General features: G+C 42.1%; 1 protein-coding gene and 1 long non-coding RNA gene across 13 annotated transcripts in view; one reads left to right on the forward strand and one right to left on the reverse strand.

Annotated features, from left to right (window-relative positions):
• ARID1B (AT-rich interaction domain 1B) overlaps positions 1–10,600 on the forward strand; it is a 434,060-nt gene extending 423,460 nt beyond the window's left edge. For all 12 annotated transcript variants that reach the window (XM_083176326.1, XM_083176327.1, XM_083176328.1 and 9 more), the window contains 4 exons: positions 3,388–3,484; positions 4,775–5,561; positions 7,137–7,267; positions 7,560–10,600. In XM_083176326.1, the coding sequence (XP_083032452.1) occupies positions 3,388–3,484; positions 4,775–5,561; positions 7,137–7,267; positions 7,560–9,305 (2,761 nt within the window). In that variant the 3' untranslated portion in view covers positions 9,306–10,600. The remainder of the gene's footprint in view (positions 1–3,387; positions 3,485–4,774; positions 5,562–7,136; positions 7,268–7,559) is intronic.
• The window catches only part of LOC146063702 (uncharacterized), a 118,066-nt gene that overhangs the window by 39,354 nt on the left and 53,470 nt on the right, over positions 1–25,242 (reverse strand). The window lies entirely within an intron of this gene.

A 25,242-nucleotide genomic window follows, 5' to 3' on the forward strand; every position in this document is an offset into this window, starting at 1 on the left:
TCCTTTGTGGGCTAAAAGATGTCATAACAGTAAGTAAAAGCAGTTTTTGCAGGGACACTGACCTGTTTCAAACTTACTGGATATGAAGAGAGGGATCTGTGAATACAAATTGGAGGAAGGAGCAGTTAGGTACTTTCGTAGCTCAAAGTGAAAGCAAAAACTCTCACAGCTGAAAGTGAAACTACAGATGGAGCCCCCGTCAGCCAGCCTGAAGAATCGCCAGATCCCCTGAGCTGGCACAGGCTGGCAGATAGGAGCTCTATCTGACTGGGACGCGCGAGCATCTCACACGCTAGCGTGTCCCAGTCAGCACGGCAGTAGGAAGTTGATTCCCTACCTGTCTCCGCTTCAGGGAGATGGGCAGGGTGAGTGGGGGCTGCGGGGAGCTACGAGGGAGCTGGCAGAATCCGACAGAACGTGCCGCGCAAGCCTCTCTTTCTCGAAATTGTAAATATATTTGCTAGTGATTTCACTTCTAGCTTGATCATTGTGGGAATAACCCCAATGTGCGTGAAAAATTCCAATAAATGATATGCCCGTTTGTAAGAATAAAAAATGTTGTCACTTGGACAGGAAGGCTGAGGCCAAAGCTTCCTGCAGGGATTGACCTTAAGTAGTTTAAAAATAACTTTATAATAAAAAGTACAATTTATAGAGTGTAAAATACAGTATGTTCTCTTTCAGTCATCATACACTATAAGATCACGTGTAATGTGTCTCTGTAGGTAGGTATATTATGTAGGTAGGTACATCATCTAGGTTTTTCCAAAGAACAGAGAATCATAGTTTGTTTCTTTCCAGTGAATGAGTGAAACACTGTGCTTATATAATACACCTTTGTTGCTACACTAACAATACATACAGTAAAAAGTATTTGTGTGCTAAAATAAGATATATCCAGAGACGTAAAATAGGAGAGTGATGTTACAAAGGTATAAAGCTTGAATTCAAAAGTAAAAAAAAAAAAAAAAAAAAATCCAACAGTTTCATTTTGCAGTGACAGTACTGCTAAGAGAACCATTCCCATATTTCTGTTATAAAGGGTAAATAGTCACTATTATGAACAAAATTGTATACAGTCACTGGTCCAGGGTGCAAGGCTCCAATACAAAATGTGCTCATGTACAGTCATTTCACCACTATTATTGGTGTGTAATCATCATGCTACTGTATTTCCTTTTACATTTTTGTTCTCTACAATGTTCACACTGAACCTTGACCTTGTGTTACAACTTACCATGACTGGTCAGTCCTGGACGGGGGCCCTGCGGGACTGTGGACCCCAATAAAGGGCTATCCCAGCTTCAATCATCCAGGGCTAAAGCTCGGAGCTGTCCTTGGCACCCCTGAGTAGTGGGTTCCTGGGCTGATGAGGGGCATTGAAGTCCCACAGTATGACCTATGTTTAAAAAAACACACACACACCAAGAATAGTACAGCTTAAGTAACTTACATGCATACACACAAAAACACAAACATACCCCAAGGGGTTAAAAAATCTGCAAATGAAATACACAAACATCGCACTTGAAGAGCCGCATGTGTGTATACTCAGAGGCGGCTCTTCCCACGATAATGAGGGAAATCCCAGTGATGGTAGTCACTAGGTCTCCCTTCAACCAAGCATTGCTGAGCTCATGGAGACAGTTACCGATGGAGCCAGTGTCATGCTTGCAGGGGCTGGAGATTCTATCGCCAGTCCCCTCCAGCCAAAGGAAGGGGGCGTGATGCTCACGTGCCCCTTCCGATGAAGCTCCCCAGCTCCCCGGTCCCCAACACCGGTCCCCACCGCTGCCCTGAACCCCCCCCCCCCCCAACCCTGCCTGTCTCCCTGAAGCAGAGACATGCAGGGTCATGCCACCCAGCTGCCGAGTGACTGGGAAGCGCGTGCGTGTGAAACGTACGCGTCCCAGTCTGATGGATTCTCTCTCCAGTGCTCCACAGCAGGGACATTCTGGCGAGCGCAGGCAATGAAAGAGAGGGGCAAAATCTGTACATCCAATCAGGTGGGGAACTCCTCTTGATGTCAGCCCTGATTGGGGGGCCCCATGCCGGTTTTATTTTATTTAAAACTTTATACACTTTTTCGGACAGAATCATGTACAGATCTACCTGATCTGTGCATGGTTCGTCAATCTCGCCTGCCAGAAGCAGGTCTATTTTTCTTGTGATTTTTGGTAAAGTTTAGGGTGCCATTTGAAAAATCCCACCCTATTACATTTGCAAATTTGATGTTTTCAAATGAGGTTTGTGGTTTGTTACAGCAGCTTAAATCTCTGGGGGCCTCTAGACTGCCAAGCACATTGGAACTAATACCCCTTTCACACCATCCTAATTGCCGGGATTCCAACCCTGCAGGGTTGTTCCTGGGTTCATCCCGGGGACCTGGCCAGTGTGAAAGGGATAGGGGGTACTTACCCGGGTTGCCGGCCCTCGATGTGCTGTCAGGCCGGTGATCCACACAGGAGGCGGGCGCAAATGACAGGAAAGGCAGGAGATGAAGACGATGAGAGCCGCGTCATCTGCACCTGCTGTCTGACCTGTCATCTGCGCCTGCCGCCTGTGTGGATCCCCGGGCTGCACCTAGGACCAGCAACAGGGGTGAGTACTCGCCGCCATCCTGCCGCCCTCAAGCTGCCGCCCTCAAGCTGCCTGCCCGCCGCCAGCACGCCTCCTCCCCGCCTTCTGACGGCCTCCTTCCCACCCCCTTCACACAGCAAAAAATGCAGGGAATTTTCTGGTGTGAAAGGGGCCAACCCGGGAATGGCCCGGCATGATCCCTGGGCCATATTCCTTGCATTTTCTAGAGTGAAAGGGGTATAACAGCTTTCATACCTACAAATGATTTAGTGCCGCCCACATTGAGCCAATTCTAGATATTTTTCCAGGGACACTTTTTGTTACCAATCTGCCCCTGGCTGTCCCGTTATGAAATACTTACACATGGGAATGAATACACTCCACCTTCAGCATCATATACGGCGTGTGTATAATATATAGAGAGACAGAGAGTGAGATAGGTGTAAGCGGAACTATAGTCTCAGTGTACAGTAAATCAAGGACCAAATAAATTTCTAGGATGTGCTCCCCTTATTCAGGGAAGGGTGAAGGGGAATATATCCCCCAAATGTATATTAATAAACTTGGGCCTTGTTTCACCATATACGTATACTTTGAATGCCAAGGGCATCAGAGCTGGTTATTGTTGGCGTAATCTACTGAGTGCCGGGCCATTTGGGCCACAGTACGTCTGTCTATTTTATATATATATATATTTGAAATGATAGATTCGTAAACTTTAATAAACCTTTTTAGCAAGATCACAGATACACGAAGTGGTACCTACTGTAATTTATACAGTAAAATTGTATTGAATTTGTTTTCTAGGCATGAAGCCTATGGACAGCAGTATCCAGGGCAAGGACCCCCTGCAGGACAACCCCCATATGGAGGCCATCAGACTGGAATGTACCCACAACAACAGGTAAGGTTATTTTAATAGTGAATATTATATTTAAATAATGTCACGCTAGATCTACCACAGATATAAACCTTATATTTATTTTTTAAATGTATGCACATATTTTTCACTTGAACTTCCATTTTTCTATAGTTTAGTATAGTTTTTGATCATTTAAATTGAAAGTGTTCTGTCCTTGGTTATCTGAAGCTCACCAAGTTCATTTCTAGAGATTATTATATCTAGGGGAGCAATGTTTAGCAACTGCGCATGCGCATAAACTTTTATGCACATTCGCAGCCGCATTGTGCGGGCGGTTGCGTCGAATTGACTATTCGCCGGCATGTTCGCACGGAGCAGTGCAGGCAGGGGTGTGGGGTAGTGGTAGCTCCCATGGGAACGCCCAGTGTTTCATGGGCATCCCCATGAAAACTCTGGGTGTTCCAATGCTAATTCGGTCATGACTCGGGGGCAGGAAGCTGACATCAGCGTAAGTCAGCTGTCCGCCCTCTTCCTGTACAGGGGCTCCACAGATCTAAGACACCAGAGAGTGTCTTAGATCTGCGAGCGCTAGAGAAATCATTCGATGGTCAGCGATCATCATATGCATCATCACATCCATTCCCATGCGTGCGGGTGCAGTCTGTGTTTAGATGACCGCATATCTGTGAATTGCAGCTTTGCGGCTCAATCAAATGAGGGCCTATGGTATCAAATGTCTGATTACTCTTTAAATATCAGCTTTGCCTAGAAGATTGAATAAGTTCCTATTGGAGATTGTTTATTTGTGGAACACTATGTGGCTGAATCTTTTTTTTCTTTGGTTACTGTAAAAAAGCTGAAGACATAAGAATACTCATAAAGGGCAGACAGTGATATAATAAAACATGGTGCATGCTGTCACTGCTGCTGTCTGCCGTGCTATGCAGACAGCAGCGCTGCCTAGGTAAAAAGGTATGCTTGGGGCAGCGCAGCAGCTTCCAAAATGCTGGACTTGCCCTAAGCATGAGGTGATCAACTTGATTTAGGGGCCCTGAGGTCTTAACCTCCCATTTTCTAGGCATTTGGAGACAGGTTTGTCATGCACTAGAAAAGGGGTACTGAGAGTCTCTGGTCTGACCCAGCTTGGCACTGTGTTCCAAATCCTGGGTCAGACCTGGGACATTGTTGGAAAAAGGACCTCTGTAGGTAGTTTAGATTTTTTTCCAGGAACCTCTAGCAATACATTAACATAAGCAAACTCTATATTTCCTTGAACTGTTACTTTTTTTATGTCATTCTAAGTTGATTTATCCTTGAAATTTGTCATTACAGAACTACAAACGTCATATAGATAGTATGTATGGGCCTTCATCGAAGCGACATGAAGGTGAAATATATAATATGCCATACAGCAGCCAGCAGCAAGATATGTATAATCAGTATGGCAACACTTACTCTGGACCTGACAGAAGGCCTATACAAGGACAGTATCCTTACCCATACAACAGAGAGAGAATGCAGGGTCCAGGACAAATACAGCAACATGGCATGGGACCGCAGATAATGGGTAGCCCCATACAGTCATCAACAAGTGATGGATCACAGCAGAATATGTGGACATCACGCAATGATATACCGTACCCATACCAAGGCAGGCAAGGCCCTGGAGGCACACAGCAGCCAGCAACATACCCAGTTATAAACCGCTCTGATGATATGATGGGCCCTGACCAAAGAATGAATCATGAGGGTCAGTGGCCACCCCATGGAAGCCAACGTCAGCCACCCTATATGTCCCCATCAGCACCCATGCAACCAATCACCAGAGCTCCACCATCATCTTACCAGACACCACCATCTATGCCTAACCACATTTCAAGAGCACCTAGTCCTGCTTCATTTCAGCGCTCACTTGAAAACCGCATGTCTCCAAGCAAGTCTCCATTTCTACCTTCTATGAAAATGCAGAAAGTTATGCCCACAGTTCCACCAACACAAAGTAGCGGGCTCTCTGTTCAGCCCCCCATGGCTCGACGTGAAATAACCTTCCCGCCAGGTTCTGTTGAAGCAACTCAACCTATCTTAAAGTCAAGGCGAAAAATTACCTCAAAAGATATTGGTAAGTTAGTATCCAAGTAAAAAAAAAATAATAATAATAATATTTACAATGTCACCAATTGAAGGCAAACATTTTGTCTTCCCAGATTTTTGGGACAGATAAGGTTGTCTTAATTAGCAACTTGGCATTTTTTTTAATTTTTTTGTATAATAATTACTTTGGGGAAACGCAGAAATTCTTTATCCTAGTTTTTTCACCAAGTTAGGCTAGTATAACTGAGACAGATACTCTGAGACAGAAACATTTCTTAAAATAGTGTAGCATCAGTGCGGTGAGAGGCAAGTGACCGATATTGCTTTTTATGTACTCTCTCCCCTGTGTACTGTACCGCTTTTTATGTACTTTCTCCCCTGTGTATAATACATTTTGAACCTATTATTTATAAATACTGTTCCATCCAATCTGTGCATGATAGTCGCTATTCAAGTCCAGACCACGCCTTTCACCAAATGTGTGTGTGTATATATATATATATATATAGATATATATATAAATACAGAGAAAGACCGCACTCTCACCCAAAACAAAACAGCAGTGGGGTGCCCAACCAAAAGTGCAGACCCAACAGGGTGTGCACTCAAAAATAATCCAAATATCTGCACGCTAGGGAGCAGAAAGGCGAGCACTCGCCAATCACAAAACAAATTTTGTGAATTCCAAGATAGTCAATAATCAATTTAATAAAGAGTCATCAAAGTCCAGCATAGACAAAAAGGTATATTGTGTGACAGTGGGGCTGTCACACAATATACCTTTTTGTCTATGCTGGACTTTGATGACTCTTTATTAAATTGATTATTGACTATCTTGGAATTCACAAAATTTGTTTTGTGATTGGCGAGTGCTCGCCTTTCTGCTCCCTAGCGTGCAGATATTTGGATTAGATATATATATAAATATATATGAGATTGGTACTAAATCCCGGCGTTCAAAATCCCGACAAGGGGGGGGACGTGGATTCCCCCCCCCCCCCCCCCCCCGCGCGGGCCTGGTGCCTCGCTGCGCTCGGCACACTCATTTATTCTCCCTCTATGGGTGTCATAGAGGGAGAAAGTGTCGGGGATTTTGAACGTCGGGATTCCGACCGCCGGGATTCTAGCTGCATCCCATATATATATATATATATATATATATATATATATATATATATATATATATATATATATATATATATGATAGATAGATATATCTATATATATTATGAATTTTGTGTAAGTTCTGTACATTTCACAGAAATGCTAGTAGTAATTCTCAAACTTTTAACATTGTATTTAAAAATTTATTTTGTTAAATCTGAAGATAAATGTATCTTTTCACAGTTTTAAGATCACATTTGTCATTGTTACCTCAGCAGTCTTAAAACTGACTTAGGATGTTTGGGATGTTTAATGTGAGGCTGATCAGTGATGAGATGTACAGTATGCTGTTTGACCAAACTACACTATTCTAAATGTGGGCCTACTGTATGTATTTATAAAGCAGATGGCAAAATATGTTTTATGTAAAAAGTTTACAGTAGCAAATATGAGGAAAAATTGCTGATTTTTTTTCTTTCTCTATTAAACTTTTTTTTAGTAACACCAGAGGCTTGGAGAGTAATGATGTCTTTAAAATCTGGTCTCTTAGCTGAAAGTACATGGGCTTTAGACACTATTAATATCCTGCTCTATGACGATACCACGGTGGCTACATTTAGCCTTTCTCAGGTGGGTGTACTCTAGATAAGTAATTGAAAGCTGTGATAATACCTATTTTCTGTAGACTGTCAAAGAGACTTCACAAGAGATCAGAACATCTTATTGCATTGGTGTCTGTTGTATTTTTATGGAGACTGTAGCTTTGTAGTCCCAATGTAGATGATGATGTTTACATGTCTGTTTTAGATTTTAGCTAAACTGAAAATAAAACAGAACAATATGGTCAAAAACAAAATTCGGTTTAAAAATGATATGTAGTTTTTTAAATAAAAATGTATCAACTCTTTTTTTTTGTTAACAGCTTCCTGGATTCCTGGAGCTTTTGGTGGAATATTTTAGAAAATGCCTCATTGACATCTTCAGCATACTCAAGGAATATGAAGTTGGTGAATATATTAGCCAATCTTTTGAATTTAGCTCAGAAGATAGTCCATCTATGGAGGAAGAGGAAGCTGCCATGGATTATGAAGTTGATATAGAGGAGGAAGATGAAGATAATAACAACAGGGATGAACATGAGAAAGATATTGAGAGTGTTGTAGATGAAAAAGATCATCTTAACACTGAGGAAAAGTCCCTTTCCTTTGTGAAACCTGAAGTGTTGTTTGATTCTAGTGTGAAGCCAAAACAAGCTAGTAAATTCGACAAATTACCAATCAAAGTTGTTAAGAAAAATGATCTCTTTGTAATTGATCGATCGGACCGGCTTGGTCGTGTTCAGGAATTCACTAGTGGACTTCTTCATTGGCAGCTTGGTGGAGGTGACACAACTGAACATATCCAGACTCACTTTGAAAGTAAAATAGAGATCCCCAAACGCAGAAGATCTCCATTATCCATCAGTTCCTTAAGCAAAAAGAAGAAAGAACAAGATTTAGTAGAGGATAATGAGGATCAACCGGAAAAAACCATAACTGCAACCATTGATGATGTTCTTTCTGCAAGACCAGGAGCACTGCCTGAAGACCCAAATAATCATTGCTTACAGACAGAGAGCAGCAAACTTCCATTAGGAATTCATCAAGCCAAAACTCATAGGAATATCACATTATTGGAAGATGAACCAAGAAACAGGGATGAAACTCCTTTATGTACAATAGCTCAGTGGCAAGACTCTTTGGCCAAGCGTTGCATTTGTGTGTCAAATATTATACGTAGCCTGTCTTTTGTGCCTGGGAATGATGCTGAAATGTCAAAACATCCAGGCTTGGTCTTGATCCTTGGGAAATTAATACTCCTTCACCATGAACATCCAGAAAGAAAACGATCACCACAGACTTATGAGAAAGAAGAAGATGGAGATAAAAGTGCCAGCTGTAGCAAGGATGAGTGGTGGTGGGACTGTCTCGAGGTATTAAGGGAAAATACATTGGTCACATTAGCCAATATCTCTGGACAGCTAGACATGTCTGTTTACACAGAAAGTATCTGTTTGCCAATATTAGATGGCTTGCTACACTGGATGGTGTGCCCATCTGCAGAGGCACAGGATACCTTCCCAACAGTAGGACCCAATTCTATCCTTTCCCCACAGAGACTTGTGCTGGAAACATTATGTAAACTCAGTATACAGGATGATAATGTGGACCTTATCTTGGCCACACCTCCATTCAGTCGCCAAGAGAAACTTTATGCGACTCTAGTTAGGTACGTCGGGGACCGTAAAAACCCAGTGTGCCGAGAAATGTCTGTGGCACTGCTTTCAAACCTTGCTCAGGGGGATACATTAGTAGCAAGGGCCATAGTTGTGCAAAAAGGAAGCATTGGTAACTTAATAAGCTTCTTGGAAGATGGAGTCACCATGGCCCAATATCAGCAAAGTCAGCATAACCTCATGCACATGCAACCTCCCCATTTGGAGCCACCTAGTGTAGACATGATGTGCAGAGCAGCTAAGGCTTTGCTAGCCATGGCGAAAGTGGAGGAAAACAAATCTGAGTTTCTTGTGCACGAAGGCCGTTTATTGGATATCTCTATAACAGCTGTTCTGAACTCTATGGTTTCCTCAATCATCTGTGATGTACTCTTTCAAATAGGACAGTTATGACACCAGTGGGAAGCCAAGCATGTGTGAGAGGAGCGTAGGAAGTCACATATAACTGGCTAATTTTATGTTCTTTTATCAACAGTTGAGAGAGGAAGGAAACAATTATTAAAAGTAAAAACAAACATACAGTATGCTCCTTGTATCCAGTCATTATTTACCTATTGGAAATTCTAAGAAATGGTCAATGAGCTAAGAAAATAAATAATTGCTGTTTATGTATGTTTATTTTTTTTACTTAACCAAAGTTGGTGATTGTTTCATTCTGAGGTTAATTTGAATTTATTTTTTCTTATTTTCTTGGTTGTATCCTTATGGGACATATTGATAAACCTGTGCCAGCGTTGTAAATTGTAATTGTATCACTTTTTCAGGAAAATAAGTTGTTATTATTTCAGTTTCAAAATATATTTTCCCCCTTGAGTTAAAGAAAAAGAGCTGTGTGCAATAGAACCACTAGCGATTTTGTAAGAGTACAGTATATAGAAAAAGGGCCTCAGTCAAAAGTCTCCCTTGGATGACAGTGACATTAGAATAGGAGCAACAATAATAGACAATAATGGTCAAATAAATGCAAGTAAAAATAAACTTCTGAACATAATAAAAAATGGGTTCAGAAATACAAACCACTGTTATTAAATAGTATTTGTTTGACTTTCCACACTGATGGTCTTTAGATATTTCATTATATTTTTTTCTATTTTATTTTCTACTGCAACAGGGGCTGTGATGTATATAAGAGATGTACAGGCCTTCATCATTTTTTTTCTTAAGCATTCATTTACGTAGACTATTTGGCTATTTCCCCATGATGTGGTTAAAGTGATAATAGATTTTTATGGTCCTATTTTATTGAATTTTTTCCCTTCCTTTTCATGGCACAGGAAATGAATTATTTTCTCCTGGCCATATCTCCAACCAAGAGGGTAATGTGCAAGTATCTGTATGTATAGATGAATTCTCTATTTCGGGGTAGCAGCTGACACTTTGCTTTCTGGTCATAATGTGGAAATAGTTGCCTGACAACTGAATTAGATAATGGTTATATTATACAGACAACAGTTATTACAGAATAATGGATGAAGCAACACAACTTCAGAGGTTTTTCAGTGCTGAGACTCAACATATTTGTATTTCAAGAAAATGTAGTTAAAAAAAAGAAAATGGAAAAAAAACTTGTTGTAAATTCCTCCTTTTCCTCTGGCTTAATGAATATCATTTATTCAGTATAAAATCTTTATACTATATGTTCCACATGTTAAGAATAAATGTACATTAAATCTTGTTAAGCACTGTGATGGGTGTTTTTGAATAATCAATTTTTTATTTATTGCATATAAAGTTTGAAGGACAAAGTAAACATTTTGAAACAACTGCTTCAATATACTCTGTAAAATTAGGATACAATGGAAGTATTCTAACCTTGAGTTTTCTTCTTTATACTAAAGAAACAATAGGTTTTTGACAATTAGACCGGAACAAGATTTGGTTATGGTATAAAGGGTCGACGGTCAATAGGACAACACAAAAATGTTGACATGCGCAATATCAAAATCAACAATAGGTCGACACAAGCAAAAAGTTGACATGGAAATGGTTGGACGTGGACTTAAAATTGGTATACTGCGCACCCCTCGCATGGATTGCAATGGTCACTGTGTTTTGGGCAAGGTGTATCACTCCACTACTGCTGCACTCAACACAGTTTACCATTCCCATTTGGAGTGCACATGGATGGTAAATAATGATGTCCCAAAAAAGCCCCATTGTTGACCTTTTGCCTATGTCCTCCTAGAGCAGGGTTGGCCAAACCGGTCCTCAAGATCTACCAACAGTCCATGTTTTCCAAGTCACCTAGCTGGTGTACAGCTGTAGTCAATACTAACTGTCACATTTTGGCCACCCCTGTCCTAGAGCGTGCTGACTAAATGGTGTTGATTGACTGTCACTGTCGAGCTATCACCGGATACCCTAGGTTTGCATCACAGGGAGACACATCATCTAACAATGAGAAATAAAATTGTTTTAGTGATGTTTTGCCTCTTGTTAAAGAGGCAATGCTGTACACATAAATATAAAAAAGTATATTAGTGTTTTTTTTTTATTTCTGAGCAACCCAATCGAGTGTCATTCTTTTTTCTGACACCTGGGTAGCCAGACTTGCAATGCAGAATGTTTTTGGTTTGTTTTTTTGCATTGTCATTAACTTTCTTGAATATATGTATCTTTACAAAATAAATAAATAAAGCAAATTATGCTATTTTTTTAACCCTTTGAGTGCCAAAGTAGCTTTGAGTGATCCTCAGAATATCCACTAAAAATGCCACCATTGCTCACAGCGACTGTTCTTTTAGTATAAATAAAAACAAATACAGCCAACTCAATTAATTAAAGTTTAGTTAAATACAGTATTGCACCCGAAGAAGAACAGACACTATGAGCTGCCTTGGAATTTATAACAGATATTTTGAGGATCTCTCTCAGCAACGTTGGCACTAAAAGGGTTAATAAAAAATTAGCTTGCACATATTTTGACACATTCCCTTGGCAGTCAAAGGGTTAATAACGGTAGGTGATATTTATCTCTCCACGCTGTCTACAGATTTTGGAACTCAAGAATACATATAACTACTTTAAAAATAAGAGTTGTTCATGGTTTTTTAACCCCAAATGGCTTCTTTCTTTGTTCACATAGAAAGGAGTCTTGATTTTGTTACACTGATGTAATTTATGAATTGCTGCTATGCAGTTATGTACTATTGTAATTTAATTGCACCTCCAAATACATGGATTCAGCATCAATCAGCTTTTACTATGTCATGGGATATTCAGCGATCTATATAATATTAGAATATTAATTCCCCCAGTTGTGGATTTGGGAAATGTGCACCAAGGCACGTGCCCCTCCTGTCATTTAGGATTTTTTTTTTTAAGCAAAGTTGTTGCTGCCAATTGAAGAGGTCCGCCTGTCCACCTAGAACAATGGTAATGGTGCTGGCTGTTAGTCTCACCTCTGCAGCATGACAGTGCAAAGGAACCTTAAGCAAGCCACCATGTGGGCGCTATTTTGTGTTAGTCCTGCCCGATTCAGTACCCCAGAGGACAATGTTCTGCCACCGCTACTGGGGTACAGCATGTCACCGTTTAGACTTCTATTTGGCCCTGGCCCTGCTTTTTTTCAGTGGCAGTGAGTGGCACTGCTAATGGATAAGGGGGGGACAGTTAGGAGATGGCTTCTCCTGGGTGAGGGGGGATAGTTAGATGGCTTCTCCTCGGTGAGGGGGGGCAGTGAGGAGATGGCTGCTCCTGGGTGAGGGGGGGCAGTTAAGAGGTGGCTGCTGGGTAAGGGAAGTAAAGTTAGAAGGCTGCTGCTATTTAAGAGGGCACAGTAAGGAGATTGCTGCTGGATGATGGGGGGTAGAGTTTGGAGGCTGTTACTGGGTGAGGGGTAGGGACAGTTAGGAGGCTGGATTTTGAATCGTCAGCCCTGCTCTTTAATGCCATAAATCCACAAAACTGATCAAAAGGGGCGGAACTGCGCTGGTACAATTTACGTCAGCATTCACCTACTTAACAACTTTTTGCCTCTGGAATATCTAAGGTTCAAGGTACAGAATGCTGTAAATCATATTGGGACCCCACCCTGTTCAATATCTTGCATGAGTCGCAGCATTTCAACACTTGATGTGGGACTGTGAATAATAAGTGGGGTGAGATAGGGTTTTCTTCTCTCCCAGGAGCTGGAAGAACTCCCTTAATATTGGGAATCTCTTAGAAATTCAGTGCAGGTAACTATGCTTATGAACTTCCCACCTGCCTCTGATATCTCCCAGACGACATTTTGGAAATGTGGGCAACTATGGATATATTTTAACAAAACACAATTTCTAAACATTAATGCTTTATAATCAGTGAAAACCCAAACACGGTAATATTTTTGATGCCTCACTTACAATGGTAAACATTATTGTAGCAAGCATCACTTCTTACTGTACATTAAGCTTGTTGGCTGATCATTTGATTAATGCAGGGGTCCTCAAACTATTTTGCTCTGGAACCCCATCAGACAATAAAAATAATTACAGGACCCCAGCAAGTTACTGCAGAAGGTCATCACATCACATGTGTAGTCAGCAGACAGCATGTACATGGGAACCCGACAGTCATTTACCCGTCGTTGGGATCCCGACTGTCAAAACTCAGACAGACGGGTTCCTGACGGCCACCTGCTATTCTCCCTCTTGGGGGTCCATGACCCCCATAGAGGGAGAATAGAATATGTGGTGAGTGCAATGAGCCACCATGCCCGCAAGGGGCTTTGTTGTACTCGCCATGCTGTCTGAGTCCGGTCAGTTGGGATCCCGATGTCGGGCTAATGACTGTCGGGGTCCAGACTGTCGGTACCCTATACCACACCCCACGTACAGGACAGCATTGTGGAGGCACAAAATGATAAGAGGAGTCTAAAATAACAGACAATTCAACATATTTTTCAGACTCCTTGAATCACTGACTGAGATTAGAAAAGTCATCAGCCTGATGTTCAGCAATATGGAGTCACGACCCCATACTGAGAAGGTCGGGACCCACTTTGGGGTCAGGACCCACAGTTTGAGAACCGCTGGATTAATGAGTTAAGGTGCCCATACACGTTGTGTTTTGCACATCACATAGCGCAGCACAAAAAGTATGTGCAGCACATGACTTGCTAAATGAAACACTTTAGCTGATTCTTTGAAGAATGAGTTATGTTTGCACACAGCACTCAGGACTATTGATGCAGTGTTGCTTTTAAAGCCGCAGTTCCACAACCCTTTTTCTCTCCCATACTCCTTGATTAGGCTTTTCATTTATGAGTACCCTCTCCTCTCAATTTGAAAAGACCACAGTACCTTGAGCAGCATGCTTGTCCTTATGCGTGTCCTTACATTAACCACTTTGGTGGTATGGTCAGAAATTTCTCGGGCTGAGCTGCGCTGCCTGCGTACGGACTCACCTGAGAAATTTCCGGGCATGCCTCTGATCAATAGGTATGCGCCAGTGGTGCCTCCAGCTGTGCACCACTGGTGCATCACTACTAGGGGCACCCCCACTGTCGCTCCCCCTTCCCAGGTTCTCACCTCCGGCCTGTGCATACTCCGGGGCTCCACTGCCCAAGCCCTAACTGCTGCCCCAAACATTCCCGAGCCTGCCGCCTGGTCACTGCTGGGGCAGCAGAAGGGGAACCCCGGCAATCTGGGGTGGGGAGTGGTCTGGCAGTGAGCGACAGGGAGGGTAGGGCGGAATGACAGGGGGGCTGCCCCCAAGTTCTCTGGTGAGTTTTTCTGGGGCAGGACAAACCTGCCCTGGTAGGTTTGTCCTGCCCCAGAAAAACCCACCACTCACGGGGTTAAGGAGTAGTGGAGGAGTAGGGTTCAATCAGGAATTGGGTCCCTCTATGTCTAGCCGTTGGTGAGTACTGTCTTCAGGGTTCTTGCTAATGCCTGTATGATCAATGCCGCTGCTTCCTCCAGCCATTTCAGCGTGGGGACAGATGATCGCTGATGTCTAAGGGCAGCGCAGGTAGCTTCCAGTGGATTGCTGGTCGGGCAAAAGCAGGGACGCAACGTGGTTCATCTCCATGGCAATCTGCCGCCATCAGGAGACTACTTCTTCTCCATTACCAATATTATTTCAAGCACCCCCAACCGGTATGCAAGAGTACCACCAGGGGTAGGAGTACCTGAGGGTTGGAAACTTCTACTTTAAAGTATAGCAAAAGACGGCTTCTCCAAATTAGTGTTTGTCAGTTGCTTGAGATACACACTTTGGATGGTGTATTATATTGGCTGACATTTTATTTTAACGTAAGTACACAAAAAAGGTGACCCTCCCCCCCCCCCCCCTCTCCCTAGAAATATACCTAAGCTCTTTTCATTCACATAGTTTCTTGATTTCAACTTTACTATTACCCTCACAATCACAGATATTAACACAGGGTTAAACTTACTAAAGCTTCTAAACATGAAAATAGGTGATGTTGCCAAAATATTATGGGGATTATTCTGGTTGATTTGCAAGACTGTGAATTTGCAACCTGGCGAGTCCACAAAACCTCGCCTTGCGAATGTTGGCCATTTGCAGCGTGTGTTCGCAAGCACTGGCTGCGATTGGATGTTTGACACAAACATCCATCCGCAGCCTGCATGGGAACGCCCACATCTTTCGATGATTGCTGACCATTCAATGATGTGGAAGGCACATGCACATCTAAGGTTGCTCAGAGATACCTTAGATGTACGTGGACATTCTGAAGGAAGTGGGTGAGCAGCTGACATCCGGTGATGTCAGCTACCCGCCCCTGGCATTTTCATGGGAATGACCATGAAATGCTGGGTGTTTCCATGGGCGTGTCCCCGGCCCGCTGCCCCACCGTTCGCCGGGTGCATGTGCATTTCAAAAACATCATGCTCACATGTGGATTCGCATGCGAGCATATGGACCTGAATAAGGTCCTCCAGTATGGCCCTTATTCTGGTTCATTTGCAAGGCAAATTCCTTCGCAAATGGGCAAAACTTTTTGCACTGCAGGTGGAGTAGATATAACATGTGCAGAGAGTTAGATTTGGGTGGGGTGAGATCTATATTGCAGTGTAAAAATAAAGTAGTCAGTATTTCCCTGCACAGAAAAAAATATTACTTGCCCAAATCTAAATCTCTCTACACATGTTACATCTGCCCGCCTGCAGCTCACATGTTTTTGTCCATTTGAGAAGGAATTTTCCTTTGCGAATGAACCAGATTAAGGGCCAATGTCTATTGTTTTCTAGGATGCAATAGAGAAATGATGGAATCTGATTGGTCGCTATGGGCAAAATCGCCGCTTTTCATTTTTCGAAGCTTTAGTAAATTTACCCCTTACTCTATTAACACTATTACCGTATATGCAGTATTGTATTATGCTAGCAACTCAGAGGAAGTGTTTTTCATTTATTATAGATGGGCCTAGCAAGACCATGTTAATTGCTGCTGCCTTGCATGTACCATATGAAGATTTGTATGCACCTCTTTTTGTGCACTTGGTTATTCATTATTAGTATACAGCTGCACCTGCCCTATCCTTTCTGAAACCTGGTTTACAAGTATGCTCAACTCTGCATATCCCTCAGTTTCATCATTATGCCCTTGCTAAACTTACATTACATTCCCACCCAGCTACACTTCTGCAACTGCAAGGGGGAGATGCCAATTAATTTGTGTGTGACTCTCCAGTGCCTGTGATTCCAACACAACTGACTTACCTTCATCTCGGCCTCGGTACACAAAAAATAGAAAATAAGTTCAAGTACTGTATACAAATATAACTCCAAATGGGTTAATATCAGAAGAGGCGTTCTATGGACACAAGGGCAGGTTCACAGAGCCACCTCAGATGCTGAACACTTCCTAATATAATGTAAACATACAGTAGGTTGATTCTATTAAAGTAAGCAAAATATAATATGTCTCACCACACAGTAGCGCACGCAGGGGGTGTTTCTGAGTACCCAGAAACCCCCCAGAAGTCTTAGGTTGAAAGCTGAGGGTCCCCTCTTTCCATGGGTACAAGAATTTTAAAAATCGGCCCTTGGGAACCGGAGATATCTGACTTTAAAGCAGTGGTCCCCATCCAAGCCTGTTAATTGCTCTTCCCAGTCAGATATTTAAGGTTCTGTCTGACTTAGAGTTTTTCTGAGGGTATATTCCAAAAGCTGGGACTCTTCCCCTTTGATGGACACTAGCAGCTTGTCAGAGATATCAGCCTTCCAGCAGCTGGTTACTGCTCCAGCTCCACACACCTGGTATGTAGTTTTATATACTCGTTGGCAGATTGCGCTGCCTCCTGAACACTGATCCCCTAGTCCCCAATACCATTTGGTAGGAGAGATTCTCTAGTTTTTAATTCCATTAAAATCCAAGATTTTTTTTCCAGAAACTGGAGATATCTGCAGTCAAGCAAGCTGTCCTCCCACCAGAATATTACGAATAATAAGCCCACTCCACTATACACCCCTCCTCTGCATATTAACCATCCTCTACCACCCTGGAAGTTATGTATCAGGGCCCCTTCATTCAGCCCAATGCCCCCTTCTCCCACCACATCTCCCGCCATCTGTGCAGTAAAGGGGTAATTAGTGGAAATTACTGATCCAGGCCCTACATGCTGAGTGATTAATATAATACCCCCTACCACCTGCGGGACATCAAAGCATCCCCACCCCTACCGCTGGAGGATCGGAAGGGGCCCCAATACATTGCTATGCCCAGGGGTCTACACTGCTGTTGATGCGTATGTATGTATGTATTATACATTTGGTCTATCTATACTACTTTAACTGACCCGGCATATACTGGGTCACCTAAGTGTCCATCTCTGTGCTTTGCTCCGGCCCTCTGGAAACCCCCTTCTGAAAATCCTGCGTTTGCCACTGCCACGGGAGGCAGAGGGAACTACAGGCAAGAAGGTTTGGGATCTTAGAGCACTGGGCCAAGCTTTACAGCAGAGACAGACTGCACCTAAATGGGAAGGGGCGGCCATGCTAGGGCAGAGGATGGTTAGAAGGTTGGAGGAGCATTTAAACAAGATATGGTGGGGGGGAGGATGAGACAGATACTTTTTCCTAGAAGGGCATATTAGAGAGGAACTGGTTACTAAGCGAATATCTGGAAGAGATGATGGTGATGGGGGGAAAACTAGAATTAGTAAGAAAGCAGTAACCCAAAAAGGAAACCGTAAACTTACTAATGAAAAAGGAGGAGATTAAATTGAAATGCCTACTGGCCAATAAGCCGGGCAGGCAAGATGGGTGAACTAGAAGCTCTAGCCTCAAGGGACAAATATATAATAATAGACATGGTGCAACGAGACACATGACTGGGCTATAAACATGGAGGGATATACACTTTTCAGAAAAGATAGGAAAAATAGAAAAGGAAGGGGTATGCCTCTATTTAAGATCAAACCTAAAACCATGTTTTAAGGAACTGACCACAGAAACAATGGGGGGGGGGGAGCGGGGCTGGGTGTACAGAGGTAGAATGGGCCTGGATAGTTGGCAAAAGAACAAACAAATTACTAATAAGGATATGCTACAATCCACCAGACATTAAAGAAAGTGATGAAGCCCTTCTATTGGAACAAATAAAAAGATCAGCAGGACACGGCCAGGTGCTAAGGGGGTTATTTTGGTTCACTCTTTTTGACAAATTCCTTCTTAGATGGACAAAACCATGTGCACTGCAGGTGGGGCAGAGATAATTAGATTTGGGTGGGGTTTTACTTCAAAGTGAGATCTATATTGCAGTGTAAAAATAAAGCAGCCAGTATTTTTCCTGCACAGAAACAACATAACTCACCCAAATCAAATTCTCTCTGCACATTTTACATCTGCCTCCCTTCAGTACACATGGTTTTGTCCATCTAAGAAGGATTTTGTCATAAAGAGTGAACTAGAATAAGGCCCTAAGCATTTCAACAAAAAGTATGGTATTCTTAAATGTATTGAAGGACACATTTATTACACAGTTGGTTGATGCACCTACTTGAAAAGGGGCCATATTGGACTTCATTTTAACAAATAATGTGGACTTGAAATCAAATACCAATAGTAATAGAAAATCTGGGAAACAGTGACCACAACATGGTTTCACTTGAAATTAGCTTTTGCAAATAACAATTTAAGGGACAGTCTAAAATACTAAATTTCAGAAAAGCCAACTTTGATTTGCTTAGAGAATCTATTAAGGAAATAAGGTGGAATGTTCTATTTGAGGGAAAAAACGTAGGAAATGTTAGATCAGGGGTTCCCAAACTTTTTTGGATCACGGCACCCTAGAGCATCAAAACGTTTTCAAGGCACCCCTAGGTCAAATGTTTCTTATTGAGAAATTCAAGAAAAAATTATAAAAAGTAAGTACATTGTGTTTATATTTAACAGTTCTGTAGTGAGGGACAGGATTTGCTCCTGTTTGTCCACATATGTTATGATTGGCAGCCACTAGCACTGCTTTTGCCTGTTACATTGCACATAACTAATATGAATTGATCCTGGTCCACCAACCCAAGGCACCCCTGTAAGTGTCCTGAGGCACCCCAGGGTGCCTAGGCACACAGTTTGGGAACCACTGTGTTAGATACTGTCAAAAAACTATCTAATTTACAAATCAATTTATTCCAAAGGGATATAAGGGTTGCATCAACAAGAAAAATCCATCATGGCTAAACAAAATAGTAAGGGAAGTAATAGGGAATAAATAAATAATTTTTAAGTTTAAATTATACAAGGCTACCGGTGGCGAAGAGGCACAGAAAAAAACAAAGAGTTACATTTTGTAAAAAGAAATCAAAGATGCCAAAAAGGAAACCTAATAGCCATTGAAAGCAAAACAAATCCCAACAAGTTATTTAAATACATCAATAACAAACGGTTAAAAAAGAGACCATAGGCCCATTAAGCAAGGTGAATGGTATAATCATTATTGAGGATAAAGATAAAGCAGAACTATCAAATACAGTTTTTTCATCAGTTTTTACTAGGGCAGAGCAGTTATTGAAACACACAGGCACCCTTAAAGAGCGGACCCTGCAGAAGTAAATATAGAATTCACCAAGAAGGAGATCCTCAAGAGGCTGGGCAAAATAAATACAAATCAAATACAAGTCACTGGGTCCTGATGAGATTCACCCAAGGGTTCTGATGGAACTAAAGGAGGAGATAGCAAATCCTCTACACTACATTTTTGATAACTCTTATTCAACTAGTAAATTTCCTAAGGACTGGAGAATTTCTTAAGTAGTACCGATATTTAAAAAAGGAAAAAAACGAGATGACCAAACAATTTTTAGACTTGTGAGCTTAACGTTGATCATAGGGAAATTATTTGAGGGAATTTTAAGAGATGGTATCCAGGATTACCTAGAGATAAATAATATAATCAGTACTGTGGTAAACAACATAGATTTGCAAAGAATCGTTCATGCCAAACAGACCTAATAAGTTTTTATGAGGACATTTGCAGAAACCTAGACATTAGCAATGCGGTAGATGCGGTATTCCTGGACTTTCCAAAGGCATTCAACACTGTGCCACATAAAAAGCTGGTTAAAAACTGGAGGATTTGGGGCTAGGGGTTAAAATTTGTAACTGGGTAAGAAGTTGGCTGTATGATAGAGAACATAGGATGGTGGTAATTGGTGTATTTTCGAGTTGGATACCAGTACTAAGTGGAGTATCACAGGGTTCATTGTTAGGGCCTCTTTTATTTAAAAATATTCATCAATGATATAGAGCACAGGTTCTCAAAGTCGGTCCTCATGACCCCTCACAGTGTATGTTTTGCAGGTCATCTCACAGAATAAAGTGAAATAATTAGCTCCACCTGTGGATCTTTTAAAATGTGTCAGTAATGATTGTACCTGTCAGGTGACCTGGAAAACTTGAACTGTGTGGGGTCCTGAGGACCGAGTTTGAGAACCACTGATAAAGAGAATGGAATATAAAGCAGAATCTCACTTTTTGCCGATGACCCATAAATGTGCAAGGTGGTTAGAATGGTTGATTAAGTCAACATTCTACAAAGGGACTTAGATAAACTTCATGAATGGACTGATAAATGGAAAATGAAGTTCAATGTAGATAAGGTTATGTATCTCAATGCGACATATATTAAATGGAGTAGAAATGGGCAAATCCAAAAGGCCCTAGGAGTCCAAATTGACAATAAACTAGGGTGCAGTGTTCAGTGTCATGGTGCAGCCACTTAAGCCGACTGAATACTAGCATGTATAAAAACAGGCATGGGAATTATGGAAGAAAATATCATTTTACCACTGTACAAAGCATAGGTTAGACCTTGCCTTGACTTTGGAGTACAATTTTGGGCCCCACATTACAAAAAGGACATTTCGGAACTGGAAAAAGTCCAGAGAAAAGCAACCAGGCTAATAAAAGGCTTGGAGCCCTTAAGCCACGAAGACAGACTGGCCAAATTAGTAATGTTTACACTAGTAAAGAGACATTTAAGAGAAGACATGCTTAACATGTAAAGTACAAATATATCAGGAGGCAATATTCTAATCTATCAAGCAACCTCCTTACTCTGAGGTCGGAAACTAGGACAAGGGGGCATGCGTTCACACTAGAGGAGAGATGATTCCGTACCCATAGAAGGAAGGGTTTTTTTTACGGTCAGTGTGATAAAGGTATGGAACACTCTTCCAGAAAAGGTGGTGATGGCAGACACATTGTACACATTTAAAATAAGGTTGGATGAACATCTACTGGAACATCACATCCATGGGTACAACTAATCACTATTTAGACATATTTGGAACAGATGGTAATACTGAAGTGAGGAAAGCACATCTAGTCTATACCACCTAATGGGTCCTATTTAAGATTAAACTTGAAGGACCCAAGTCTTTTTTTTAACCTCAACTACTATATACTGTAACTACTGTATGTAACAAGTTATTAGGCTTTAAATTGTAAAAAATCTTTATAACTGCATAACCTGTAGTGAATATATATGTGGTGTTACCCTGATATCCAAATGAGAAAAAAAATATAAAAGAAACAATGTTCATGTTGTATGGTCCTAACCATGGTACTGAAGGGGTTAAATTGGTAGACTAATGGTGGCAGTAGATGTGGTTCAAAGGTAAAATGCTTTTATTGTAGTAAAGCTTTTCTTCTGCTTTCTCTACACACACACACACACACACACACACACAAACTGTAGTTTTCCACATATACAAAGCCCTAGTTCCTGAGCAATGAACTATTATTTATTTATTTATTTATTTACTGTTTCTTATATAGCGCAGCAGATTCCGTTGCGCTTTACAATAGTAGACAGTGATAAAACAAACTGGGTAACAACAGACAGACTTGGAGGTAGGAGGGCCCTGCTGCAAGCTTACAATCTATAAGGATATAGGAGGGAAACACAAGGACAGGCACCAGTAATATCATAGCAGTCCCACCAAGTTACAGGTCCAGAAGGGAAGCTATATAATGCATAAGTGCCTCAGAGGGTTATGCATGTAGAACTTAAATATGAGAGGCTTGCCTGAAGAGGTGAGTTTTCAGGGAACGCTTGAAAGCAATGATCAATTAGTAAAGTCACACATCATATTGTATGATCAAGAGAAGCCTTACTTTTAGTTGTTGGGGTTTTTTTGTTTGATTTTTTATTTATTGAAGGAGAAAGCAATGAAAAGTATCTTGAGGCACATATGACAGAAAAAGAATATAGATCATATACATTTCTCCACCAATTTTTCAGTTTAGTGTATAACAAGAGAAGAGAAAAAGAAAGGGGTAACGCAAAAGGGTGGGGGATAGGAGGGGGGAAGATGGTCAATAGTACTATTCAAATGTAGATAAGTACAGAGAGAATGTAGGAGAACTTTGGGGGATATCTAATACAGAAATTGGTACTTGTGAGTTATCCGGGCTGCCGATTTTTTCATCGCGGCCGAAAAATCGCGGGCATCGCGTCGGTCGCGTCGCGGACCCTTATAATGGCCGCGACGCGACCGACGCGATGCCCGCTATTTCCCATAGACAGTAATGTTAAAAGACGCGATGGACCCGATTTCCCATAGACATCAATGTTAAAATTATTACAGTAATGTTAAATGATGTGCAAAATTAAATGACAATGTGAAATGGGCCAATATGGCCATTTCACATTGGATATGTTTTAAAAAAAGTTTCATGGCCCCGTTAACGCCACCCCGCTAGTACAGCGAGCCCGCAAGGGGCGGCGGTACGCATCCTCCGACCTTTTCATACCCCTACTATCCACGTCGGCGTGGAGTTGAGAATAGAAAGTGTGGCGAGCGCAGCGAGCCACCGAGCCCGAAGCGTGGCGAGCGGACGCGGATACCTTCACAGGTATCCGCGTCCCATCGCGGGCTTCACAGGTGTCCGCGTCCGCTCGCCATGCTTCGGGCTCGCTGCGCTCGCCACACTTTCTATTCTCAACTCCACGCCAACGTGGATAGTAGGGGTATGAAAAGGTCGGCGTGGAGTTGAGAATAACGGCCGCGACCGACGCGATGCATCTCGTCGGTCGGGTGTCCTTAAGTTAACTAAACTTAAGGACAAAATCGGCAGCCCGGATAATTCACATGTACCCAGAAATTATTATTAGGTAGGACTCCTGGGGCTGGTCCTGACACTGGGATATTATGCAGATCAAGATATCAACTACTGTGGGGTTATTAAGGCAGGGAAGTCCAGCCATTGCTTTAAGCCAAGGACCCCAAATCAGGTCAAATTTATGGGGACAATCGTGTTACTTTTAGTTGTTTTATAATTGCAAATAAGCACCAAGATTAGACAGTCGAACAGGACATGTGGAAAGATATACTAAATAAATTCAGCATGCATGAGCAACATATGGGATGCAGCATACCACTGAACACAATTCCAGAAGGGGCAGTGTATTACCCTCTCCTCTTATACACTAACCCCCCCCCCCCCAACACACACAGGCTACCATCCCCATTAGTGCCTAGCATTGTAGGGCCACACACTCTGGTTAGGGTGGGTTTAGGCACTAACGGGGATGGTATCCTTTGTGTGTGTGTGTGTGTGTTGGGGGGGGGGGGGGGTTAGTGGATAAGAGGAGAGGGTAATACCCTGCCCCTGCTGGAATTGTGTTCAGTGGTATGCTGCATCCCGTATGTTGCTCATGCATGCTGAATTTATATCTATCTATATATATATAGATAGATAGATATAGATATATAATGTTGCCAGGCACAAACAGCTCCACCACTGATCCAGGAGACAGTTGGAGACACACGGCCGATGCTGTCACCCGGCATGGTTTCCGTGACACTCTCTCCTTGCCGCCTCTGCCTCTGTCTGTCCCTGTATGGGTTCCCAGCGCGCTGTGATCCCTGCAAGGTGACAGTGTGGGTTGTGTGTCTTTGACTATGGATCGGTGGTGGAGCTAATAATAATATATCTTGTGGTATCAAGCCCACACTGTGGACATATATACATATCTTGTGGTATAAAGCCCACACTGTGGAAATTCTTGGTACGAGCAACCCCTGGCTTGTTCATATGTACTGTGCTTGTGTCCATTAAAAAACATATTTTATGCACTATGGAGCGTGCCCCTCTCTTCTCTTATTTTAACATACATATATACAGTATGTATGTGTATATATATATATATATATATATATATATATATATATATATATATATATATATATATAGTGAACACAAGACTGGCACTTGGAACAATGGGGGTGCAGCAGCAGAGGTGCCTTCCAGAGAGAATATATAAACTAATATCCAAGTAGTTTCTTGAAACCAAATGAAGACAGGAGGCGGCACTCTCAAAACAGGTGATGAAATAAATTCAAATCATGATAGTGAACAACATGTCAGCATGAAGGTGTCGACCAGTTTCAGAGCATGAAGCCCCTTCTTCAGGACAACTGACGTAACAACAATCCATGCACCTGGGAAATGCTACTGAACTAATTGAGCATCTACCACTATCTGTAACAACAATCTAAACAGTGATGTGCCGCTAGGCGGCCAATAGAATCATTCGGAGGAGAGGCGCAGAAGATGAAAGATCTCTGCGTCTCTCCTGTTGGTTCGCGACAGGGGACCACCGGGATACTAGCGCTTTTTTGTTTTTGCGAAGACCTGGACAACTTCAGGAGAGTAGAGGACCAGATCTTCGCCACAGGAGACATGTTAGTATAATTTGCCTTCACAGGTCCCTATGGATTACTTCGGACACTGGACCCGGACGCCGACATGGACCAGGACACCGGACCAAGACCGAGGGCTACCTACGGGCTCAAGATAGGTAATTATCAGTGTGTTTGTGTAATGTATGTATTAAACTTTTATTTTTCTGGGTTGTCAGTGTGTTTATTTAA

The sequence above is a fragment of the Crinia signifera genome, chromosome 3 (genome assembly GCF_055691185.1).
Source record: "Crinia signifera chromosome 3, ASM5569118v1, whole genome shotgun sequence".
In the NCBI taxonomy this organism is placed as follows: domain Eukaryota; kingdom Metazoa; phylum Chordata; class Amphibia; order Anura; family Myobatrachidae; genus Crinia; species Crinia signifera.